The sequence below is a fragment of the Sarcophilus harrisii genome, chromosome 1 (genome assembly GCF_902635505.1).
Source record: "Sarcophilus harrisii chromosome 1, mSarHar1.11, whole genome shotgun sequence".
Classification (NCBI taxonomy): domain Eukaryota; kingdom Metazoa; phylum Chordata; class Mammalia; order Dasyuromorphia; family Dasyuridae; genus Sarcophilus; species Sarcophilus harrisii.
Genome location: NC_045426.1, coordinates 631043873 through 631069609, shown reverse-complemented (window position 1 = coordinate 631069609; position 25737 = coordinate 631043873). Strand labels below are relative to the sequence as shown.

At 35.3% G+C, this 25737-nt stretch overlaps 1 protein-coding gene across 1 annotated transcript in view; it reads left to right on the top strand.

Moving 5' to 3' along the window:
- The first annotated feature begins 832 nt into the window (after positions 1 to 832).
- Positions 833 to 25737, top strand: part of COL22A1 (collagen type XXII alpha 1 chain) — a 134536-nt gene continuing 109631 nt past the window's right edge. The window contains exons 1-3 of the mRNA XM_031947436.1: positions 833 to 843; positions 2841 to 2964; positions 14309 to 14584. Coding sequence (XP_031803296.1) covers positions 833 to 843; positions 2841 to 2964; positions 14309 to 14584 — 411 coding nt within the window. The remainder of the gene's footprint in view (positions 844 to 2840; positions 2965 to 14308; positions 14585 to 25737) is intronic.

The window sequence follows — 25737 nt, the reverse complement described above, 5'->3', positions numbered from 1 at the left end:
CATTAAGAAAAGATTATGGAATTAAATTGAATTGGGAGGTGCTTTATAAACTCTGCACCTTTTTTTTCCATCTAAAATTAACTTGGTCAGAGTTTGAATTATTTCCCTTTCTAGACTTATTTTAATTCAATTTTAATTCGCTAAACCTATATTTGGACCTGTAACTACCTATGTCCCTCAGGGTTCTGTTGTGGGCTTTCTTTTCTTATCCCCTTATACTACCCTATATTGGTCTTCTGGCTATTCCATGAATAAAACACTCCATCTCTTAGCTCCAGGCAGTTTCTCTGGCTGTTTTCCATTCCTGGAATGTTTTCCCTTCTTCATTCTGTCTGCTAACCTCCCTGGCTTCCTTTAAGTCCCAACTAAAATCTCATTTTCTACAGGAAGTCTTCCCCAACCTCATTTAATTCTAGTGCCTTTCCCCTGTTTATTATTTCTAATTTATCCTGTATATATCCTGTATATCTCTCTCTCTGTCTCTCTCTGTCTCTGTCTCTCTCTTTCTCTCTCTGTCTCTACACACACACACATACCAAACATAGATAGATAGGACATAGATAGATAGATATCTATCTATCCGTCTGTCTGTCTGTCTATCTATCTATATGTGTTTGTTTTTATGTTGTCTCTCCAACTAGATTGTATTTCTCTTGGGGAATTTTTTGTATTCCCAGTGCTTAGCAATGTGCTGGCACATAGTAAATGATTAATAGTGATTGATTGAAAGACTATTTTCTTCCATAGCCTGTTCCAACATTTATCACTTTTGGGGAGTCATCTTTGCCACTGTGATAGAATAGGGAGTCAAAAATCATGAATTTGAAGAGCAATGATGAAAAAGTATGCAAATAAAGGGGGCCTACCAGTTCTAAATTTCAATCTATATTTTGAGAGAGTAATTCTTAAAGAAATGTGAAATAGTTAAAAACTGATCTTGGTTGAACAGATTATCTATATAATCTCTAGAAGCAAATATATCTTATAAGCTAGTATTTTATTTAAACACAAAGACCTTAACTACTGGGATAACAGACACTAGTTGACAAGAACTGCTGGGAAAACTGAAAAATAGTATGGAAGAATTTAGATTTAAACTAATATCTTATATAAAAATAAGCTTCAATTTCTTCCATGATGTTTATGTGAGAGGTAAAATCATAAACAAATTTGAGAAACATAGAGGAAAAAAAACTGCATACATGTTTTACCAAATAAGTTCATGATCAACCAAGGGACAGAGACCATTATAGAAGATAAAATAGGTAATTTTGATTGCCTGAAATGTAAAAGTTTTTTGCACACACATGCAAAAAACAATAAAACTAAAATTTTTAAAAAGGGAATAAATGGGGAAAAATCTTTGCAGTAAGTTTTTTTTGATAAAAATCTCATCCCCAAGATATATAAGCAACTGGTCTGAAATCATAAGAATGTAAACTATTTCCAAATTGACAAATAGTCTAAGGATTTAAACATTTTTCTCAAAGGAAGAAAACCAGGTTATCTATAGTTATATGATAAAATGTCCCCCAATCATTCCTAATTAAATAAATATAAAATAAAGTAATTCTTAGTATACACCTAAAATGTGGTATCAAGAATGAAATGCCATACTCCAGATGTGGTTCAACTAGGACGGAATACAGTGGAACCATAGTTTTCCTTTTTCTGTGCACCTAACCTGAAACCAAACTCTATAATAAATTTTCTAGAAGCCATATCATGGTTTATTTAGTTATTTTATTTATTTTTTGTTAAAGCTTTTTTATTTGCAAAACATATGCATGTGTAATTTTTCAACATTGACTCTTACAAAATCTTCTGTTCCAAATTTTCCCCTCCTTCCTTCCACCTTCTCCTGTAGTTGGCAGGTATGTTAAAATATATGTCAAATCCAATATATGTATACATATTTATACAGTTATCTTGCTGCACTAGAAAATCAAATCAAGAAGGAAGAAAAAACTGAGAGTGAAAACAAAATGCAAGCAAATAACAGAGAGAGTGAGAATGCTATGTTATCGTTCACACTTAGCTCCCACAGTCCTCTCTCTGGGTGTAGATAGCTCTCTTCATCAGTGAACAAGTGGCACTGGTTTGGATCATCTCATTGTTGAAGAGAGCTACATTCATCAGAATTGATCATCGTATAATGTTGTTGTGTAAACTGATCTCTTGGTTCTGCTTACTTCACTTGGCATCAGTTCATGTAAGTTTCTCCAGGACTTTCTGAAATCATCTGCTAGTCATTTCTCACAGAACAATAATATTCCATAGCATTCATTTACCACAATTTACCCAACCATTCTCCAATTGATGGGCATCCACTCAGTTTCCAGTTTCTGGCCACTACAAAAGGGCTGCCACAAATATTTTTGCACATGTGGATCTCTTTTCCTTCTTTAAGATCTCTTTGGGATATAAGCCCAGTAGAAACACTACTAGATCAAAGGGTATGCACAGTTTGATAACTTTTTGAGCATAGTTCCAAATTGCTCTCCAGAATGGTTGGATCTATTCACAGTTCCACCAACAATATATCAGTGTCCCTGTTTTCCCGCATCCCCTCTTTTCTTGTCATCCTAGCCAATCTGACAGGGGTATAGTGTTATCTTAGAATTGTCTTAATTTGTATTTCTCTGATCAATAGTGATTTGGAGCACCTTTTCATATGATACAAATAGTTTTCTTCATCTAAAAATTGTCTATTCATATCTTTTGACCATTTATCAGTTAGAGAATGGAAGCTGTATCATGTTAAGGCTTTACCTTGAATACACAGTCAACTAATAACTCTTGCATCTTTTTTAATGTTTACTCTCTTTATTTCTCTCCAGGGATGTATTTCCCCAAGGTTTACCTGATGAGTATGCTTTTGTCACCACCTTCCGATTCAGGAAAACTTCACGAAGAGAGGACTGGTATATCTGGCAAATCATTGATAAATATGGAATTCCACAGGTATGACATCATCCCTTGATCTATTGACTACTCTTTCTATGTTTATAAAATCACTTGTTTCCTTCTTTCTTTGTATACATAAAACTCTACTTCCCAGAGTCCCGATCATTCAGAGTTAGGGCTTAATCAGACTAGTTGGCTAGATTTGATTGCTATCACTTTGAGGTCAATTTCTTGGCTTAAAATAAGAAAATGGGCAATGCAGTAATCTGCATTAATTTTCTCCTAATTTTGACCATTGCTCTTCCCTCTGCTTAAAGCTTTTTCCTAGACCTTTGGATATTTTGCCCTGAAGAATTTTTCTGATTTAAGCTTGGAAAAGCATCCTGAGATCTCTTAACTTGAACTAGGCTCATCCCCTAATATTTCTTCTTTTTTTACTTCTGTTAGGTGCCATTAATCATTCCATGGGTTATTCTTTAGGACTAGACTAGAGCTTAGACAATTCATTTCTTTGAAGCTTAGTTTATTCTAATAAGAAAATTGTGCTAAATGACATCTAATGTTACTCTAGCTCAAAATTCTGTAATCCTTCAATACTGAATTCATTAATCTGGAGCTCAGGAACAATGGTAAATCAGATGGTAGCACAGCTTCAGTCCTAGTGAGCCTCACAGAGACTGAGAGAAGGAAATTGAAGGGAAACTAAGACTCATAAATATTTTATTGACAACAAAATATCAAGATATGAAAAGTTCTTATTCTAGCTATGATAGCTATGGCCAAGTCCTGCTATGATGAGGAAAGGGTAAAGAAATGAAGAAACTGGAAGACTGGGGGTCAGAAGAAATTGGATTTATTAAAACAAGATAGATCAATGGATGGAAATATGGGGGTCTCTATTTGTAATTCTCTATCCATTTCCATCTGACTACAGTTTAAATTCATGGGTTGATGAAATATTACTTCCACTAACATTCTCTGTTCCCATCAAATTCTCTTTTATTGTGCCTTCTTCATGGCATTTTTCCATTTCTGTATCTTTGCCTAAATTTACCCCTTTTCCTGGGATGTTTTTCATCATTTGAACATAATCTTTTAGCACTTCTAATTTTTTTTAAGTTAAATGCCATCCTGAGACTTTTTTTGGTTTTTCCAGTTAATGCAGAACCTTCAAATCACCTGGCAATATATTTTTTTTTGTATTTGCTTATCTGTATACATGTTGTTTCCCCTAGTTAAATATAAGTTCCTGGAGAAAAGAGACTTTTTTTTTTCTTTTTGTATTTGCATTTCCAATCCTCTGCACATGCTTAAGAACTGTTATGTGATTGATCCTTTCATATCCCTGCAGGTTGCTCTCAGGCTTATATCTCTAGTGTTTGGTGTCTTGAGTCACTAGTCCTTGTATATTGATAAAGACTCCCTGATAGCCTGTGATAATGTTAATGTTCAAAGTTAAATATTGGATTTAGACTTGGGAAACTTTGGGTCAAGCCCTGCATGTGACATTCTCTATGCTTAGCTTAATATATTTGTTGACTTGACTTGGCTGTATGATGCTGCATAAGCCATTTTAAGTCACTAGACCTCAATTGATAAATGATCAAAGGATGAAGAAGAGGCAGTTTTTGGAGGAAGAAATAAAAGTTTATATAGTCATATACAAATGTTCTAGATCATTATTGATTAGAGAAATGCAAATTAAAAATTTTGATATATCATCTCACATGCGTCAGATTGGATAAAATAATATAAGGGAAAAATCACAATATGTAAGGGATATGAAAAAAGTGGGACACTAAAAACTATTGATGGAACTGTGAACTGATCCAACCATTTTGAAGAGCAATTTGGAATTATACTTAGAGAGTTTTTAAATTGTATTTACCCTTTGACTCAGCAACACTACTATTAGCTCTATTTCCCAAGGTGATCTGGGAAAAAGAAAAAAGAACTTATATGTTCTAAAATATTTATAGCACCTTTCTTTGTAGTAGCAAAGAACTGAAAATTGAGGGGATACCTATCATTTGGGGAACAGCTAAATAAATTGTGGTATATAGTTTGATAAAATACAAAAATGACAAGAGAAATGATGAACAGGTTGATTTTTGGAAAACATGGAGAGACTTGCATTAAATAATGAAGAATGAAAGTAGTAGAATCAAAAAAATTATGCATTCTCTAACAGCATTATGATTCAAAAATCAAATGTGAATGACTAAGCTATTCTGAATTATGTGAATATTCAAATCAAATACAAAGAACTCATTGAGGAAGATGCTTGACCTTCAGAAAAAATCTGACATGTGGAAATATGTATTATATAATTGTGTATGTGTGTGTGTATATGTGCAGGAGAGAAACAGAGACACAGAGAGAGACAGACAGATACACAGACACATAGGGAGAGAGAGAGAAAGATGCTGGCTTTCTTTAGTGCAAGGTTGGGAGAGAGGTAAGAAAACAGATTGGAACTCAAATGTAAAAGGAATCTTTTTTAAAAAAGAGAAACTTTTTGCAAACTATAAATACTAATAATCCTAATATGTATGATTTATAAGTATTGTTATTTCTTTCACTGTGACAGATCATAATTCCCCCTAAAGTTAGTAGCTGACCTTTGAAAATTGTCATTTCCATATTTATCATGTTGTAGCCAACCTGGTGGTGAGACTAAATATTACTAGAATGCTCCTTGGAGAAAGCCAAAAGCTATCATGAGGACTATTACTGATTCTTTCCAGCTTAAAAATATAATTGTACCTTTGAATCCATATGAGATTAAGACTGTGTATAGGGCACTTGTGTATGTATGTATGGGCTAATTATATCAATATTTCCCCCTTCCCACTATCATTTAGTCTATATTTCTTCATATTTTCCCCAAGAGTAACATGTCTCCTGGCTCCCTTCCCAGCGTTATTGTTTTCCTACCTTCTCCCTATTCTTCTCTTCTTCTCTTTCTTTCTATCCTTCCCTATCTTTAGTTTCCCTCTCTCTCCTATTACTTTGCCCTCCTTTCTATCTCTCCAAGAAGTGCAAGAGATACTTATGGACTAATAATGATAATAGAAGTATTTATTTATGTAGCATGTTAAGGTTTGAAAAGTACTTTATGTATATTATCTTGTTAGATTCTCACAACAGTTCTAATTGTAAATGCTTTGATTATCCCCATTTTACAGATGAGAAAACTGAGACAGGTTGAGGTGAAGTGACTTGCTAGTTCACATAGCTAGTTAGCGTCTGAAGCTAGATTTAAATTTCAGTCTTCCTGACTCCAAATTGGTCGTTTTTTATAATATGCTATTGATACTGCTCATTATGGAAGCTTCAATCTGCTCTATTTCCCACCTGGACCGATTCACCCCTATTTAGGTATCCTTGTGGCCCTCACAACTTCCTGTATAAACACTATACTTAGTGCGAGTGTTCTCTGCAGCAAAGAATTTCTGAGTTTAAGAGATCTATCAGCCGTGGCCTCCCCCTGTTGCAATTATAGCATCCAACCCTATCCAGAATTATTTTCATACTAGATAATGGAATACAGGTACTTCACAGAGTATTTTGAATTAAAGATTTCTCCCTCTATCAAATATCATTCTATATTTATTTTTCCACTTCTTCACTCTGGCTTTTACTTATCAACTACTGTTTTCACACTATCTTCCAAAATAATTTTTGACTTTCCACTTTGATGGGTTGCAGAGGGTCATTTTCAGCTCCCATCTAAGTGGGGAATGCGAAACTTGGTAATCATAGTCATCCCAGAAACCAATTGGTGTGTGATCAAAGATCTCATTCTCTGGTAAATTGTTATCCCCTTTGCTCACAGAGTTAATGAGCCAACCATATGTCAGTCAGTCATCTGCTTTTGTCTTCACCTGGAAAATGAGCTTTTGGAAGGGAGATGCCAAATTCTTCTATTGAGTCACTTTGTTTTCCTTTGGGAAGTATTAAAAAAAGAACATGGCTAAGGCTTTCTCCAATTCTCTCCTCTTCATTGACCATCTGGAAGAAAGAGCATTCAGGAAACCTGGGTTCTCCTCTTAGCTCATAGAATTACCCTGCTTTAGAAAGACCACTAAACTGTGAGGCAGAAATCCTGGGTTCAAGCTTTTACCCTAATACTTGCTTGCTGATTGACATTGAGCAAATCCCTTAACTTCTCAGAATTTCTGTTGTTTATATGTAGGAATGAAAATAATAATGAATGTATTTGGGCACAATATAATACACACATTTAGTGTGCAGTTATTGTGGGAAAAACTAGAATATCAAACACAGTTGAGAGCCCAGAGGACCTCAAAATACTTACATTATAATCTTTCCCACATTTTGCATACTTAATTGAGAGTTGGAAAACCTATCTGAATTACCCAAGGCCATATGGTGGTAGATTCTGCCACTCATTAGTCTCTTATTTTGGTTTTTTCACCATATCATTCTGCTGTTTTGCCCTCTCTGATACCAATTCTGTAACTCTGAGTCAAATTACTTTTTCTCTTTATGTCTCAGTTTTCTCATCAGTAACAAGCAAGGTTTAGAATAAATGACCTCTAAACTCCTTCTACTGTTAATACTCCATATACCAAGTTCTCTTCCAAGTTAGTTGTAACATTTTACAGTTCTGTGATTCTGTAAAGCAGGGAGGAGGTGGTACCTTAACTGTTCAGGCATTTTTCAGTTGTGTCAGACTGACCCTAGTTGAGTTTTCTTAGCAAAAAACTTGGCCATTTCCTTCTCCAGCTCATTTTACAGATGATAAACTGAGGCAGACAGAGTTAAATTAATTGTCCAAGGTTCAAGGCTACTGTTTGAAGCCATATTTAAACTCAAAATAATTAGTATTCCTGATTCTAAGACCTATGTTCTATTCACTGACATACTTAGCTCCCTGGATACTCAACATTTAGATACTCACCATGTAAACACTTAAATACTCAACATTTAAATAAGTGGAAGTTAGAAATTAGTGAGAATATAGTTGTCTCATAGAATAGCCTGGCATCTTGTCTGGCCCTGCTTCAGGTTAGTGAAGGGTCAATATCTCACTGCCTATCTCAAGGCATGGCAGAAGTAAAAAATATTAACTTGAATTTCAGACGTTGTTATATATGATATAGAAGGGATGCCTTTTGTATACATACGAGATGGTTGCTAAGGTTCCTTCTAATTCTCGCATGCAGTGATTTGGTGACATGAAGCCTTGCCATCCTGATTTTTGGTTTTCATTCTTTGACTTGAACTGCAATACAAACCTAACAGAGTCTGTTTCTCTTAGTTCAGTTACTGCTAATATTCATCGTTTTGGATGTTTCAAAAGTTCCAGAATTACTTTGGGGTAGGAAGTCTTCTTTTTTCCTTCTTTTTTCTTCCCTTTCCTGTTCCTTTCCTTCCCTCTCCTTTTCTTCCTTTTCTTTCCTTTCCCTTTCCCTTCCCTTTTCTCTTTTTTGTTCCCCTTCTATCCTTTTTTTACTTCTCCCACTCTATTTATATCCAAGCCATGTCCTCTGTAGGTATCTCACCAAGTGTCTCACCACTACACAGGTACTATTTTCTCTTCCAATCTCCTGTACTGTTCTATAGTTATAAAACTGAACCATGGCTAATTTAACTGTCTTATTTTTCCAGGCTTGAGAGGTGAAGGAGAGAAGGGGATGGAAATACTAGGCATCATACTAAATATATAAATAAATATTATCTCTTTAGCTCCTCACAGCAATTCTTTGAAGTATGCCCTATTATTGTACCCATTTTTATCTTTGTAGAAATTCAGGCAGAGAGAAGTTGTGACATAACTAGTTAGTATCTAAGACTAGAAAACATCATCAATCTATCCCTCTGTACCTTCAAAAATTGACTGTAACTTTCCCAACCAAAGTTTTGCCACCTCTCTCCTGTGTGTGTTGATTCCCCATTAGACTATAAGTTCTGGAAGCACAGAACTCTCTTTTCAATAATATTTTATATATAGTAAAGGACCTGGAATACTAGTTTCCGAGGAACTAAAGATGAACATCACCCAGAGAGCAGTGGAGAGGAGAATGTTGGAGTGAGCAAGTTAAACCATGAGGAAGTCTATATCATAATAAGGAATAATAAGGCATTTTATGATAAGAGAAGGTGCTAAGTTCATATGGTAAAAATGAGAAAAGATTACTATTCTGTTAGAATGATCCATTGGTACCCTAATGGCTTTAAGTAAATGTCAGGAAGGCTCTAGCATGCTGGATAGACTCTAAATAGTGAATTTTGGAGAAGTCAGAATTCTTTGTGTCCTACAGTACAGTAGTACAGATGAGCAAGAATATCTGAGATTCAAGTTGCTAAATTCGATGGAATTCCCAAATCAAAAATTATAAAGTGACTACCTGGCAATACTACTGGGTTTCTCAAAGTGAATAATCCCCTTCATGAAGAATAGGTCAACCATTCATTGTGATGTAGTTATAGAAAAGCAATAGACCTATAATCAATATAAGAAAAAGATTTGAATAAGAATAGATTTGAACCCCCGTTTTACTATTTGCTGCTTGGATGAATCATTTTTAGTATAAGATTCAGTTTCCTCAGCTGAAAAATAGAGAGGAATTGAATGTATATGGTTCCTAGATCACAAAATTGTGAGAGAATGAAGAGAGAGAAATGAAAGAGAGCCATTCTTAAAGCCAGGGGATTTTCAGTGTTGTCTGACTTTTTAATAACTCATTTGGGATTTTCTTGACAAGGATAAGTGTCTTACCATTTTCTTCTCTAGCTCATTTTACAAATTAGAAGCTAAGAGAAACAGTATTAAGTGACTTTCCCAGGGTTACATAGCTAGTAAATATCTGAGGCTGAATTTGAATGCAGGAATAGGGGTTCTTAAAGTGCTTGTATGAGAACAAGACAAAGAAGGAGAGAAAAGTGAAGTAGCACAAGTATGGGCTTCACTGATGTCCCCTTGGACAAACAACTTTAGTTGTTGATTGTTCAGCTTTCTCATCTATAAAATGGGAATAATAATCTCTACTTACCAACCATAAAATTGTTAAGAGGAAGAAATTCTATAAAAGCTTTGTCTCTATAGCTAGCTAAAGAAATAGATGCTATTAAAATCTTTATAGTATTTCAGAGGCATCCAAAAGTCTTTCTCAGTGGAAAAACTTTGGGGATTTTTGAAATCAATTGAGTAGGGCAAGCTTTTGATCTTTGGGGTGGTAATTGCTGGTAATCTAAGCTGTCTGCCATCTGTGACTATTCTTTTAATTTGTGACACTCCTCATTGCCTCTTCATGAAACTCAATAATGCTACTTAGGCAGTATCTTCTTTTTTCCCACGACTTGAATAGACAACTGACCATTGGACAGAATTTGGAATGTTCATTTAGACAGAACTGATTTAGTCTCATGGCTCAAAACAGATACTGGTTCTTTGACCAGAAATTTTGTTCACCCTGAAATCTAAACAAAATGCCCTCTCATATTAAATATTAATCAATTGAAACAAAATCATATTATCATGAAAAAATGATCATGAAATTGAAAGAGTCATGAATGAGTCAGTAGACTGAGTTTCCAATCCTAGATCATCATATGCTAGATTTATTGCCATTGGCAAGTTAATTGATCTCTCTGAGCTTCAGCACATACATAGATAAAATGGAGGTGCCTATATCTGGGGAGATAGTAGTGGGAGAGGTAATAAAGAAGCCTACCTTTCCAATGAGCCCCTCAAAAATAATCATAGAAATATATAAAAAAGAAAATTTATATGATGATGGTAATATCTACAATGTCTATTGCATTGTGCAAAATAAAGTAATAAGAGAATAATACAAAGTAATATTTTAAAAGGGTACAAATAATAGCAGATAAAAAAGTTTTTTGTTGTTATAGAGGGAGATAGATCTTTTCTGAACTGTTAAATCAAGAAGTCAAGTTTTCTGACTCCAAATACTATACTCTTTTCCCATCACATCTTCTTCAATATTAAAATAAAAAGGATCATAGATATTCTAGAATCTAGGAGGACACCAACCAAATAGGAGTTAGGCATGTGGACTTGGGAGGACAAGATTTGTTTGAACATATAGGGTATTGCAAATTATGGCAGAGTTAGAATCCTAGTTTGAAGATTTTAGACATCTGTCAAGTAAGAAATGGAAAACAATCTGAACAGGAATGTGATAGGAAAAATTGGTGATTTAGGATAACATATCTTTTCAGTGTCAGGGGAGAGACTGGAAGAAGAGAGATAAAGTGGTAATGAAGGTCTGAACATGAGGTGATAAAGGTCTAGACTAAGTGTTTTGACAGTCATGGGAATAGGTAGGGAAACATTCAGGGGGAATTTCAAAGGAAAACTTTAACAGGAGTTGGTGACTGATTAGCTACAGCAGATCAAGCAAAAGGAAGGATTGATGGTGATACCAAGAGTTTGAGCTTAAGGGAGTAGAAGGATGACAAGTGTACTGACAGAGAAGTTGCTAAGAGTAGCCAATTTGGAAGGAAAGATAAGTTCTGTCTTGAAGGAGCTGAAGTTGAAATGGTCTTAAAAATTCAGGAGGAGAGGGAAAAAATAAGCATCATCAGCCTTGTGGTGATAATTGAGATCATGAAATAGTAAAGAATGACAAAGATGGCCACTTCTCCCTTTCCCTCTTGTCTCTTTCCCTTCCTCTCTTCTTCCTTCTCTTCTTCCCTTTCCTCCCCTCCCCCTCATCCTTCTCTTTCTTCCTTTCTCTTCCTCTTCCATCTCTTCCTCCTTTCTTTTTTTCTCTCTTTCCTCCATCCCTCCTTCCCTACTTCTCTGCTTTTGTCTCCCCTCTCACACACTCTTGGCCAATTTAGGAATGTTTTTTGATGGACTATTCATATTTGTAACAAAGATTTTGTGTTTTTTTTCCTTCTCTTTCCCATTGTAGTTTTCTACTTTCTGTTCACTATCTCCTCTTTATTTTATATTTTTCTAATTTGAACATAGTTGTTGCAGATTGTCTTTATGAGACTATGTCACTCCTTGAGAACAGGGATGTTTCTTTTTGCCTTTTTGAGTATCATTAATAATGAAAAAAGTGCCTGACACATAGTAAGCATTTAATAAAATGAATTGACTGACTGACTATCTTTCAAGGAGGTGGTGGAGATAGGAGGGAGAGAAAATAAATGTGTATTAACTGAAAAAAATTTTAATTAAAAGTTCATACCTTCATTGTCTACCTCACCAGGTTATTCAGTTTCCAGTGAGATATAAGTACTGTAAAATATTTCACAAACTTTAAAACACTATAGGGATATCAGTTATTACTTTTATTATTATTCCCAAAATGGCAATACTATTCATATTCAAGAATCTTTTTATGTGCAGTACCATATAAAACATATACGCTTAGAGCTACTTTATAATGTTTCCACTATGACCATAGTGTTAAGCTTGTTTAATACAACAGATTGACCTCAGTGACCTGGTTCCCCAAATTGTTCTCAAGACTAATAGAAGTTGGCTTCCATTCAGTCCAAAGACAGAATTGTTTAGCCAATTCATATCATCAAGGTGAATGATTGTGAAGAAAAGTCAGGGCTTTTGTCAAGAGCTGGTTTAGTTGTTTTCCCCTCCCTGATAATTTTTGCTTCCTGGCTCTCTCTCTGGTCTGAAATTCTCCCTCTTTGGGAAACCTGGTGGGATAGGTTTGGCCTCTTGCCACTCCCTTTCTTGCCATCTGGAATAGCTCTTGAATCCCTCACCACCTTATTATTCTGTGATCTCCTTTTATATCTCATTTGCAGACTCTTCTGTCCTCCTCCTGTCTGTCTCTTCCTTCATTCTTCTTTCCTGCTGCCAAAATGAGCTCAGTGCTGAAACCCTACAGCACTGCTTGGTGATGGAGTCTATGTTAAAGACACAGGTCTAACTCCCACAGTCTATCTTGGTAACCACTGATAGCTCCTTAGGGAAGGATTGGCTAGACACAAGATGAGTAGAAAATAAATAGGAAGTCATGATGGTTGAGCATCAGATAATGCAAGCCAGCAAAACAGAGTTTTTGTTCTGCTATTTAAGGTATTATTCTGGACTGGAGATAGAGATGTGGTACAGTGAAAAGAGCATTGGGCTAGGTGGAAGAAACCTAGATTCCAGGCCTATTTCTGCCTCTGTCCTAGTTTTTTTAATGAAGGAACAAGGGATAGAGAGAGACAAAGGGAGAGAGGAGAAGGAAAGGAGAGAGAGGAAGAAGAAGAGAGAGAGACTGAGAGAAAGAGTGTGTGAGAGGGGAGACAAAAGCAGAGAAGTAGGGAAGGAGGGATGGAGGAAAGAGAGAGAGAAAAAAAGAAAGGAGGAGGAGATGGAAGAGGAAGGAAGAAGGAGAAGGATGAGGGGGAGGGGAGGAAAAGGGGGAAGAGAAGGAAGAAGAGAGGAAGGGAAAGAGAGAAGAGGGAAGGGGAGAAGTGTTTATCCTGAATTTCATTCCTTTATTTCCATTTGATAAAAATATCTCATCTCACATTCAACATATCTAAAACAGAACTATGCTTCTCACATTCCACCCCTTTTCTAACTTTTCTCTTTCTGTTATGGGTACCATTATTCCTTCATTTACCAAGGTTTACAACCTTGGAACCATCTTCAACTCTTTTCTGTTCCTAATCCCTACACATTTAGCTAGGTGCCAAATATTCTCAATTATAATTCCACAACTCTCAATCTGTTTCCTTCATTCTACATACATGACCACTATCCCCCCACCATTATTCATTTATCACTTCTTTGGACTATTGCAATAGCCTGCTAATTGATCTGTTTACCTCAAGTAGGTCTCCTTTCCAATCCATGCTTAACACAGATGTCAAAATGATTCTCTTAGAATAAGACCTAACTATGTCTTTCCCTTGCTTAAGAAGCTTTTTTGGGTTCCCTATTATTGCCAAAGAACAAAATATAGCCTACTTTGGCTGGTATTTTAATCCTTTCACTGTCTAGCTCTAGGTTACCTTTCCAGTGTTCATATTAATCCCTGCCATTTACTCTGTATTCTGACCTAAATGACCTGTGGTTCCTCATACATAATGCCCCACCTTCAATCTCCATGCTTGCCGTGCCCTTATTAACTTGGTTTTTCAGAATTCCTAAATTTCTTCAATCTTTAGCTTGTGTAACCTTCTATGTAAGGTCTTTTCTGATACTCCATTATTACTTTCTATATATTTTATATTAGGTATCTGTGTACCCTTTATTTCATAGAATACTAAAACTGGGCAACAGGAACTTTTTGTTATTTATTTTTGCATCCTAACCTTCTAGTGTAGTTCCTAGCATGTAGCCTAAGGCTTAATAAATGTTGAATGAGTATGAAATGAATATAAATATTCTTCCTAGAAGTGCCTTCTTATTTAAAAATATTCTGATTTTTTTCAGGTCTCTATCCGACTAGATGGAGAAAACAAAGCTGTGGAATATAATGCTGTGGGAGTGATGAAGGATGCAGTCCGAGTGGTCTTCCGGGGTGTGCCAGTCAGTGACTTGTTTAACCGAAACTGGCACAAGATTGCTCTCAGCATTCAGGCCAAGAATGTATCCCTTTACATTGACTGCAAGCTGGTACAGACACTGCCCATCGAGGAGAGAGAAAACATTGACATCCAGGGAAAGACTGTGATTGGCAAGCGCCTCTATGACAGCGTGCCCATTGACGTGAGTTCTTTTCTGATTAATGAAACATAAATGCAGCCAACTTTTGTGACCTTGAGCTTCCAGAAGAGCTTTTGCTAGGTTTACTAGCTCATAAATTCTTCATGGACACATAACTAGCAAATGAGAATGAATGTGGAGGATTCCCTTGTGCCAAAAGTAACATAGTGGGGGGAAAGAAAACAATCAAAAAATTTACATGTGAAGTTAGGTGACCTGAGTTCAAATTCTGATTTCCTCTAATCACTTTGTGACTTTTACTCTTTAATATTTAAGATATATATATATATATATATATATATATATATATATATATATATATATCTTAAATATTTTTTCCCTTGCAAGGGAAAATATAAATATATATGTACATATTATATAGCATTAATGTCAAATTTGTAGATGGTCTAATACTAGGAGAAATAGGACATTGGATAAAAAATACAAAAATATATACAGGCAATAACAACAGATTATTATAAAAAAGTGAAACTTAGTAAGTCAAATGTAAATTCTTATATTTGTGTACAAAAACCAACTTCTAGCTATAAGATAGGGAAGAGAATGTTGAACATCAGTTTATCTGGGGAAAAATAAATCTGTCTGTTTCTTGGATTGCAACCTCCATATGATATAGTAGCCAAAAAATTCTTGTGCAGTCTTGTGCTACGCTGAGGGCCATAGATTCCAATAATAAGGAAATTGCCATGCTCCACTATCCTGGACAAGTCAGTCAGGATATTGTACTTGGTTCTGGATGTCACAATTTAAGCAGGACATTAATACATGCCCAAAGGAAGTCAGTTAAGATAGTAAAGGGAGTCTCCTTCATGCCATAAGAGCATTATGGGAAGGATGGTTAACTAGAAAGGAGATGACTAATGGAAGCCATCATCCCTTTAGTTAAGTATTTGAAAGACTAAAAGATGGAAGAGAGATTAGACTTATTCTTTGGCATATCAGAAGGCAGAACTAGAAACAACAATGTATGGAAGTTGTGAAGTAAATTTAGCCTTAATGTAAACATTGCTTGATGATTGGAAATATTTGAAAGTATATTGGATTTTTTGGTACATAGATTTCTCTTCATTAGAAGTTTTCATTTAAAGGCTGAGTGATGATTTGCCTGGGATTTTTTAATGGGGATTTCCTTTTAGGTATAGGGTAAATTAGATGGCTTCTGAAGATGCTTCCTACTCTGGAATTTTATAAAAATAAAGATCCCATGGATGGCCATGAGTTATTCACTTTTTTTTTTCCTCAGGGGCATGGTGTGCTCATCTAAAAATGAAAATAATAACAGTCAAACAACTTCCATCACAAGATAACTATGATGGAAGAATTTTGTTGATTTTGAAGCACTATAGGAATATAAAGTAGTCATATTTATAGTAGTAATGATAGTGATGTATTAAATGCCTGCCATTGATTGTTCTCCAAGGTGGATCATACTTTAAGAAAATCTGTTATAATCAAAGTCAAATTCACAAGATAATTTAGAAATGCTTAGGACAACATCATTTAAATCAAAAATTTTCTTCATTTTATAAAAACTTTTGTTAATGGCTTTATTGTGAAGAAACAAGAAGATAGAATTTAAAGATAGAAATTGAGCTTAAGAGTAAGGATAATTAGAAATATGGAATGCAATAGTAAGAGATGGATTTCTGGACCAGATGGAAATTGCTAGACCTTGCTGGATATGGATGAGTCTAAAAGGCACAAGGGAAATGAAGGGGAAAAGACTTCAAATGAATGATTAGAAAAAAATGTACAGGCACTATTACATAATGTAGGGATAGCCATGCCAAAGTCTGGTGATCATTTCATGCCACATTTTCCTCTTCATCCTTTTGTCTGTCTATATTCTCCTCTACCCACAAGAAGAATAATGTTGCCAGATGCTGCTCCTCTTGCCAGAGAACAAAGAATTAAAGGGAAAAGGAGAAAATAAGAGAGAAAGAAAAGAAAGGAAGAGTAGATGAGAGGTATGGGAATGAAAGTAGAGGAGAGGAAAAGGAGAAGAAGATCATAGAGAAAGAAAAGAGAAAGGAAGGTACCTCAGAGCACTTTTGTGTTATTACACTTCATTTATCATTTCCAATTTAGTTATATTATATGCATGTTCTTGATCAGATTTCTTCTTGAATCTATGCATAAAGCTTTGTCTGCCTCTCAGGTCCTGGTAATTAGAATGAGGATCATACTTTCCTCAATTTTTTTTATTTTAGTTTAGAACAGACCTGAGGACCTTTTGAAGTGTTCCTTTTCTTAAAAAAAAAAAAAAAAAAAAAAGGACAAAGCAGTTCTGAATCAAAGAAGAGCTACTCTGTTAACAAACAGAAAACTACTTTTTCAATCCACACTTAGGATTTTGCCAACTTCAAAGCACTATTGAAAGGTACAGGACTGATAGTAGTAGATTATTAAAAGTTAGTAATTAGTAAAAAATACTGTATTTACAATCTGTGCACCTAGGTTTTAGTCCCATCTCTACCACTTCCTGAGTGATCTTGGGGAAGTAAAAGACTTTCTGGGTCTCAGTTTTCTCATTCATAAAATGAAAGGTCAGACTAGATGGCTTCTGGGGTCCTAGCTCTGGCTCTATGCTCCTATCATCTTATGACTCAGTGACTCGGTGATTTCTAAGTTCCCTTCCAGCCCTGTATTCTGCAATCTTGTGAAGAGTGATGGTTATCTCAGTGACTTCATCAAGTTATTTCTCAATAAGCCTCAGTTTCTTCATCTGTAAAGTAAGGAAATGGAACAGGCAATGTCTGAGTTTTCTTTGAGTATTAATACTTTTGATCCTTTAAATTTAAATTATTATATAAAGGAATGGTATTAGAATAATACATTTTGTGGAGCAGCTAGGTGGTGCAGTAGATAGAGCACCAGCACTGAAGTCAGGAGGACCCGAGTTCAAATCTGGCCTCAGACACTTAACACTTCCCGGCTGTGTGACCCTGGGCAAGTCACTTAACCCCAATTGCCTCAGTAAAAAAAATAATAATAATAATACATATTCCTAGTCCTGAGGAAGCTGACAGTAGAGTAGGAGGGAGTAGACATGTACATCAATGACTAGAGTTTATTTTTTCTGAAGAATTCGCTCTCATGTGCCAGTTTTGCTTTGCCAACTCTCCCTGACCCTATATGCAGTACCATGACATTAGCAAGAGGTGACTGTAACTTAACTGTCAATTGCTCACCCTTTTAAACAGAAATTTGTCCACTCCCAAGTCACTTCTTCTTTTAGAAAGCAGAGAGCAAGTGAGCTTCCTTATCTGCCTGTGAACTGAATATGGGGGCATGTATAGCCCTTTGGAGTTTTATGTAAGTTTCTCTGCTTGTCTTTTTAAGGAAGACATCTTGACCCTACTGTAGTTGCTTCAAAACTCTAGCACTAAGGGATCTAAGATGTGTTTTTTGTGACTCTCTAGATTATAGCTCATGCATTAAGCAGGATGACAAATGAATTGGATGTTTTGTTAGCTTTCATGGGGAAGAAAGAAAAAGTACCAAGGAACATTGTAAACACTCTGTCTGAACTTAAACCTAAGCTTGCTTTTCACAAATGAAATGTGTTCACAATATAACATGGATTAGGCATTTGGAAACAACATGAATTTTTGCCTATGAAACGAGATCATGAAAAATTTATAACTAGGATTGACCTTAAATTAAAGAGTGCTGGATTTAGAATCAGATACTTGGATGTGAATCCTCAGTCTGCTACTACCTGTGTGACTTCAGTCAAGTCACAGGTCTGTTTTTCTCATCTGTAAGATGGACAGTTTGATGAAATAAGTTGTCTATCCCATTTGTAGGTTCTATAAGATAGTACTAGTTCTAAAAATCTAAAATGATACTAGAATCAGTTTGACAGTCACATAGATTTAAATCTGAAACTGTCCTTAAAGCACACTATACTCCCTTCATTTTACAGATAAGGAAACTGAGACCCCTCCAAATTGTCTATAAAATGAAAGAAGTAAACTAAATGATCTCCAAGGCTTTTTCTACCATAATAACCATAATAACTCTATGAACAGGGGCTAATGATTTGAATGTATTGGAAGATGATGCTAAAATTCTGGGTGACTCGATAGGGATGCACAAAAGATTTTTAAAAGAATAAATATCAGACTGAATCTAATAAAATGAAATTTAAGTATAAGAATAGGGACTAGAACTGTGATTTCATTAGTATGAGGAACGTTCAATTGAAGAAATTCTCAATACCAATGCAGGCTAGTGCATTTTCTGAAATGTATAGTTTTAGACAATTATCTAGAGTAGTTAGGGTTAAATGAATTGCCACACAGTTGATATGTGTAAGACATTAGATCTTTCTGGCTTTAAGAATGAATCTCTATCTACTATAACAACCTATCTCTCACAGTGAAATTTAATAATAAATATGTCTTAAGATCAATAAAAGAAAACAAAGAAGAAAACCAGATTCATAAATTCAAGAGGTGGAATACCTCTTGTAGAAAGATCTCTGGGCCTGGAGTCAGGGAGACCTTAATTCAGATCTGTGTGGCTCTAGGCAAGTCCCTCAAGCTCTACTGCCTCGGTTTGCTCATTTGTAAAACAAGGATAATAGTGCTCACCTCTTAGGATTATTATGATGATCAAATGAAATAATTATAAAGCACTTAATGTAGTACCTGACCCATAGGAAATGCTATATAAGTTTTATTCATTTATTATTAAAATATATTAGGGGTTTTTTGTGCATTCCAAGCCATATGCATGGAGAGAAAGATATGACAGCTATGACAATCAAAACAGACATCAACTAAATAAATCAATTTCATCTTAGACTGCATTAGGAGAAAGTATGGTGTCTTCCCAGATATTTTGGCTAAACAGAACATCCCCAAAGTCTTAGTGTGGTTTCAGTTATTAAAGTTAATAGAACAAGTCTAATCTCTCTTCTCTGTGACAACCTTTCAAAAGCCTGACGAATGCTAACATGCTTTAAACTACCCAAGTGGAAAATTACAGTAAGACTTTGGAGACACTGTTTTTATGGAATACGTTGTCTTCTGGGTACCACATTTTAGTCATAATGTAGAGAATGTCTAGAGGAGGACAACCAAGAGTTCAAGAGGGAAGACCCCTCAGATCCTATGGGGTAGGTTTACTGCAGGAGATGTGATTGTTTAGATTGCTGAACAGAAGATTTGTGGGGATGTGAAGAGGAGGGCAGTGCACAAAGAGCATGTTGACTGCTGTCCTCAGGTTGTCATGTGAAGGAATCTATTTGTTCTACTTAGATGCCAAACAGAATAGCAACAGATAGATCTTCCAAAGAACCACTTTTAGGTTACATGTAAAGAAAAAGCTTACTAATAATTAGAATTATATTTTAAAAAATGAAACAGTTTGCTCTGGGAACCTATGGGATATCTCCCTTATGTGATTTTTTTAGAATCCCTAGCTGGAGATGATTATAAGGAATACTTTTTCAGTTTTCAGTTAAAAATCAGCCTTGAGAAGGTAGCTGGCACAGTGGATAGAGCACTGGACTTGGAATCTGGAATATCTGAGTTGTGGCCTCAGACACTTACTAGCTGTGTGATGCTGGGCAAGTCACTTAACCCTGTTTGCCTGAATTTCCTCACCTGTAAAGTGAATTGGAGAAGGAAATAGTACACCATTCCAGTATCTTTGCCAAGAAAACCCTAAATGGAGTCACAAAGAATTGGACAAACTAACTCCTTGGAAATTATCTAATTAATTGGAAGAATTATTTAATAGAAAAAATGACAAGAGTCATCCTAAAGCTTCTAAAATGCCTTCTAACTCTGAGATTCTGGATTTTGCAAGTCCAAGTTACCTCACCTAGATATATACAGAATCCATAAAATACTTCATTTTCCCAAATAAACAGAATATTTCAAGATAACACCTCATAATTCTACAGTACTTTACATCAGAAAATTTAATCTTTTTAACAAATTTATGAAGTAAAAGGTACAATTCTCTGCATGGCCTTATCCAGTTCCTTCTTCTCGCTATAATGACTCTTAATATCTCTGGTTTAAGATTTCAGTTTCTTCACTTATAACATGAAGTAATTGAACTAGATGATATCTCAGTGGTCCTTTCTGACATTAATACCCTAATATTCTAAGTTTTAATTTCCCCCATTTTAAAAGCAAAGAACTAATATGGTTTGCCCCCCCCCCCCGCAAATCTCATGAGATTGGGATTTGAAGCTGAATATTTCCACCCTAAATTATTGGGTTTCTTCTCCCTCTAGCATCCTTATTCTCAAGGCAAGCATTTCCTTGGATTTAGAATGGTTAGTGATTCTAGCCAGGTATAGGGATGATTGTTTTGGCCCAGTCCTTGACAGCTCCCTTCAGGAGTGTGCTAGAGCTGACTCAAACCAGTTTTCCTTGTTAAAATTTCAGTATGAAAATTTATACTTTAGAAATCAATAAATACTCAAAGTCAGAGCTTTATTTACTTTTTAATTTTCAAGACTTAAGTAATCAAAAATATTAATAATGAAGTCTGTCCTGTGTCCTTTTTTGTTTTTTTTCAGAAAACAAATTGTTAAATATTTGCCATTACACTGCTGCTTCTCCCCCTTTTTATTGGTGCCTCACTGTTCTTGGTCAAGTGTAGGTCAAAGCAATCCCATTTCTATAGAAAACATAGAATCATGGAAATATAAACACTTAGCTACAGACTCAAAGAAAAAATGCCATTCATCTTTTGAACCAGAGTCTATGGAGTAGTGTTTAAAGTGATATTCAGTCCAGAAATCAGCTGAGTTCTCTTGGCTTACTTCTATTTTAGAATCCAACTAAATAGGGGTTTGTTTCTATAGGTGAGACAGACTTCCTTACTATCATCTCCTCATCTTCCTAACAGGGAAGGGTCTTTAACATGGGATAAGAAAACTTTATAGGGGCCTTAGTAGTGGGATAATTATAGGATTTTTCCTGTCCTCAAAAATATATAGGGTAATAATAAAAAAATAGTTTAAATATGTGACTGACTGGTTGTCAGGGATATTGTAAATGAGATACTGTCTTAGGTACATGTTAGACTAGATTCTCACTGGAGTCTCTTTCAATGTAGGACCTTTGTGATTCTCCATTAGATTTTAAGCTCCTTCAGGAAAGGCACTAATTTTTACCATTTCTATTATCCATTGGCATAGTGCAGTAGAGTGTGCTGGGTCTGGGTCAGAAAGACTCATCTTCCCAAGTTCAAATTCAGCTTCAGACACTTTTTAGTTATGTGATCTTAGACAAGTCACTCAACTCTGTTTGCCTTGTAAAATTATCTGGAGAAGGAAATGGCAAACCACTACAGTATTGTTACCAAGAAAATCCCAAATGGAGTTACAAAAAGTTGGACAGAACTAAAATAATTGAACAACAACACAAGTCTGTAGACTGACTCTCTGAACCTTTCTGCCCCCTGTGTTTAATGCAACTGCCTGGGGCCATATCTATTTTGTCTGATGATAGCTATCACAACCTGCTTAGATATCACCTAAAAGATAAAGGTTTTCAGGCTCAAGATGGAAATCACAGGACTGTAGATTTTAGAGATGAAAAGGTATGTATTGGCAATCCAGCGCAATTCATTCAATAGCTGAAGAAGTTCAAAGAAGTTGTGATTTATCCTTGGTCATAGAGCTGGTAAACTGGTAATGGAATTCAAGTGTCTATTTTTTTTAGTTTGGATAAGGAGCCTAGATAAGGAATCCATAGATTATTGTTCTCATTTTACGGATTAGATCATTCTAATGGCAGACTCACTTCCATCTCCTTTTTTTTGAAGACTAGAAATTTTGTGCCACTATTTTTTGGCGAGTCAAAGGGAAACAAACCAGGACCACATAACAGAACAGACTAGATCACAAGGTGAAATCACAAGTTGAGTGCAATGATTAGTTTGCATCCTGGCTCAATGTATGGTTTTCCTATTACATTATTTTTCTTGGGAAAATATTTCATTAATCTTTTATTGATATTTCTCTTTAATCTGCCTATTCCTTCCCAGTAACTTTGCCATTCCACAATAGACTCTACTTTGGAATGAAGAAATATTTTTAAACAAATCAATACTTTGGCCATTTCTGACAGTTTATATGCTACTCTTTACCTATAGATAATCATCTCTGTTGATAGGGAGGAATGATAGTTCATGATTAATCTTTGGAAAAGTTCCTTTAAATCTTCTTTTCTCTGACTGCAAAACAAAGAACATCTATCATCTTTTCATTTCCTACTTCAGAAGTGCTATTGTGAGTTTCAAATGAAATAATAGAGATATTTTGTGACTAAAAAGGTCACTACAAATGAAGGTCTATAATGTACTTTAAATAGTTTTTATATGTTACAGCAAAATGGTATAATGTGTCATTACTCTGTCAGAAGGTACTATTGCTTTATCTATGCTATAACAACATGCATAACATAATGATGTACCTAGGATGATATTTAATGGAATGATGAACCTACTTCTGGTCTTAGGACATAGGCCATAAGAAAGGAGAACTCAAATGTTAGAGGTGTAACAGACCTTGGGGCATAGAAGATTTAAGATGGAAAAACTAGTGGAATATACAATATTAGAATATAGTATGTTAAGATGGAAGGAACCTGATGTCATAGAACATTAATGTTGCAGAGACTCTTGAAACAAAAACATAGAACAGAAAAACATAGAATGTTAGAGAAAAGGGGGACTCAGATTATGTAACATTTTTTTCTGTTAGAATGTAGAATATTAGAATATAAAATGTTAGAGATGAAGGGACCATAGAAGATGGGATGTCAGAAAATAGAACATAAGATAGAGTACATGAAAATGACATTAGAAGACATTTATCTTAATATTCTCATTTTATACATGTAGAAATTGATATCCAGTAAGGGGAATTGACATGTACATAGTGATCTAGTCAGTGGAAGAGTTGAAGAGCTCAAATAATGAGTCAATCAATAAATATTTGTTAAGCACCTGCTATCACTGTTTAGGCACTAGGGTGCTTTAGGGTTTATAAATATTGATTTATTGATTGATGGGATTTGCAAAGCACCTTACATTTGTCAACCCATTAGATCTGCAAAAGGACCATATAAGGTAGGATGAGGAAATGGAGGGAGTAGGCTGACTTGCCTAGAGTCTCATAGCAAAGGAATGTCTGAAGAAGGATCTGAGCTTAGTGATGTGACCATGTGCTTTTAAACATTTGTTTTAAACCAGTGATTTAGATATAGGTTTAGAAAGTATTATCATTAAATTTTCAGATGACATCAAACTGGGAGGGAGAACAAACATTTTGGATGACAAAGTCATCCAACTATCTTGAATAGTTAGACCATTTGTCTGAAAATGAAACAATGATAAATAACTCAGTCAAATGTAAAATCTTCCAATTTGGGTTCAGAAATCCAATTCACAAATGAAGAATAGGAGAATCATGATTAGCTACAGTTTATTTGGAAAGTATACTGGGATTCTGGTAAAAGATAAGCTCAACATGAGTTAACACTGTGATTCAGCCCTCAAACCCCACATAAAAGGCTTAGTTTCCAGAAAGAAGGAAGTGATCTCCCTACTTTGCTCTACCTGTATATACCACATCTGAAATTGTGTTGAATTCTTAACATAACATAATGTTTCAAGAAGGATAGTGGTAAGCTGGTGAGCACCCAGCTGAATGATGCTGAAGTATAACAATTCAATATAAAGGTAACAAATTCAGGATGTGGACATATATGCTATATGTGGGACATGTCCCACTCTACATATATGTATGCACATATATTTATACTCATTAAAAGGAATTTTTGTTTTTCTATTTAAATGAGGTAAGATTTGGGAGAAAAAGAAAATGCATTTCTTTTAATGAAAAGCAATTAAAAAGAGAGATTCTATAAAAACGGAATGTTTCATGTACTTTCAGATGATGAGGTCACTAATTAAGTTTTCACTTAATTGTTTTACTTGTTACAAAGGACTTTTCATGAAGAGGAGACCAGTCTGATGAAAGGTCTAATGTTCATGTTTTATGGGGAAACTGAAGGGTGTTTCTCCTGCAGAACAGAAGAGGAGTACATGATAGCTCTCCGTAATATTTGCAGGACTTTCATATGGAGTAAGAAGAAGATTTATTCTGCTTAGTTCCAGAAGCAGGGCAGAGCTAGACGAAATGAGTTAAAGTTGAAGAGAGTCCAATTTTGGGGGGAAATTTTGTAATAATTAGAACTATCCAAAAATGGAGTGGGCCACTCTTCAGAAGGTAATAGGCAATAAAACAATGACTACAGTAAGCACTTTTGGGCTTACAAAACATCTTCCTGAGTCCTGAGAGATAGGCAGTATAAATTTAGATAGGCAATATAAATAGTGGTATTCCCATTTTATAGATGAAAAAAATTGATAAACACTCAATTTGTGTTTGAGTGTACTCAAAATTGATATGTACTCAAGGCTACGCAGAAATATTAGGGCTGAGATTTGAATCAAGATTTCCCTTGATTTCAAGGTCAACACTCTTTCTTCCATATTGCCCCGTTGGCAGAACTGTGATGAAAATGTTGCTTGGTAAATGTTAAGGTGGTATTTTTGTTTTGTTTTCTGTCCTTGTGATTTTATTGGTGCAAGAAATCCTTGTGAGGAAATTCCCTCTACTAGTGCGTATCAGCAACAGCTTTGCTCCTTAATACCTTAGAGATTTTTCTTTGCCAAGGGACACAGAGCTAGCCAGAGATGCATTGATAGTATGTCAGAGACAGGACTTGAACTCACATGTTGCTAACTCTGAGTCTGGCTCTATATATCTATATATAGATGATGTCTGTCACAGCTCTATAGGAAAGCGATTTGCTATTATTAGTGCTCTCTCTATGGTACTTTATTGCCTCCAAAGTATATCACTCAACAACCCTGCAAGAACAAGAATACATGCACCTGGATAATCCCCATTTTATAGAAGAGGAAGGTTGGGCAGCTAAAAAGACTCACACTATCAAGCCTATTAAGTGTCAGAGTAGGGGTTTCAATCCATGTCATGGGATCATACATGTAGAACTGGAAGAGATCTCAGTCTTCATTTTACAAATTAGGAAACTGAGGCACAGGGTAGTGAAAAATGAGATGCCCAGGGA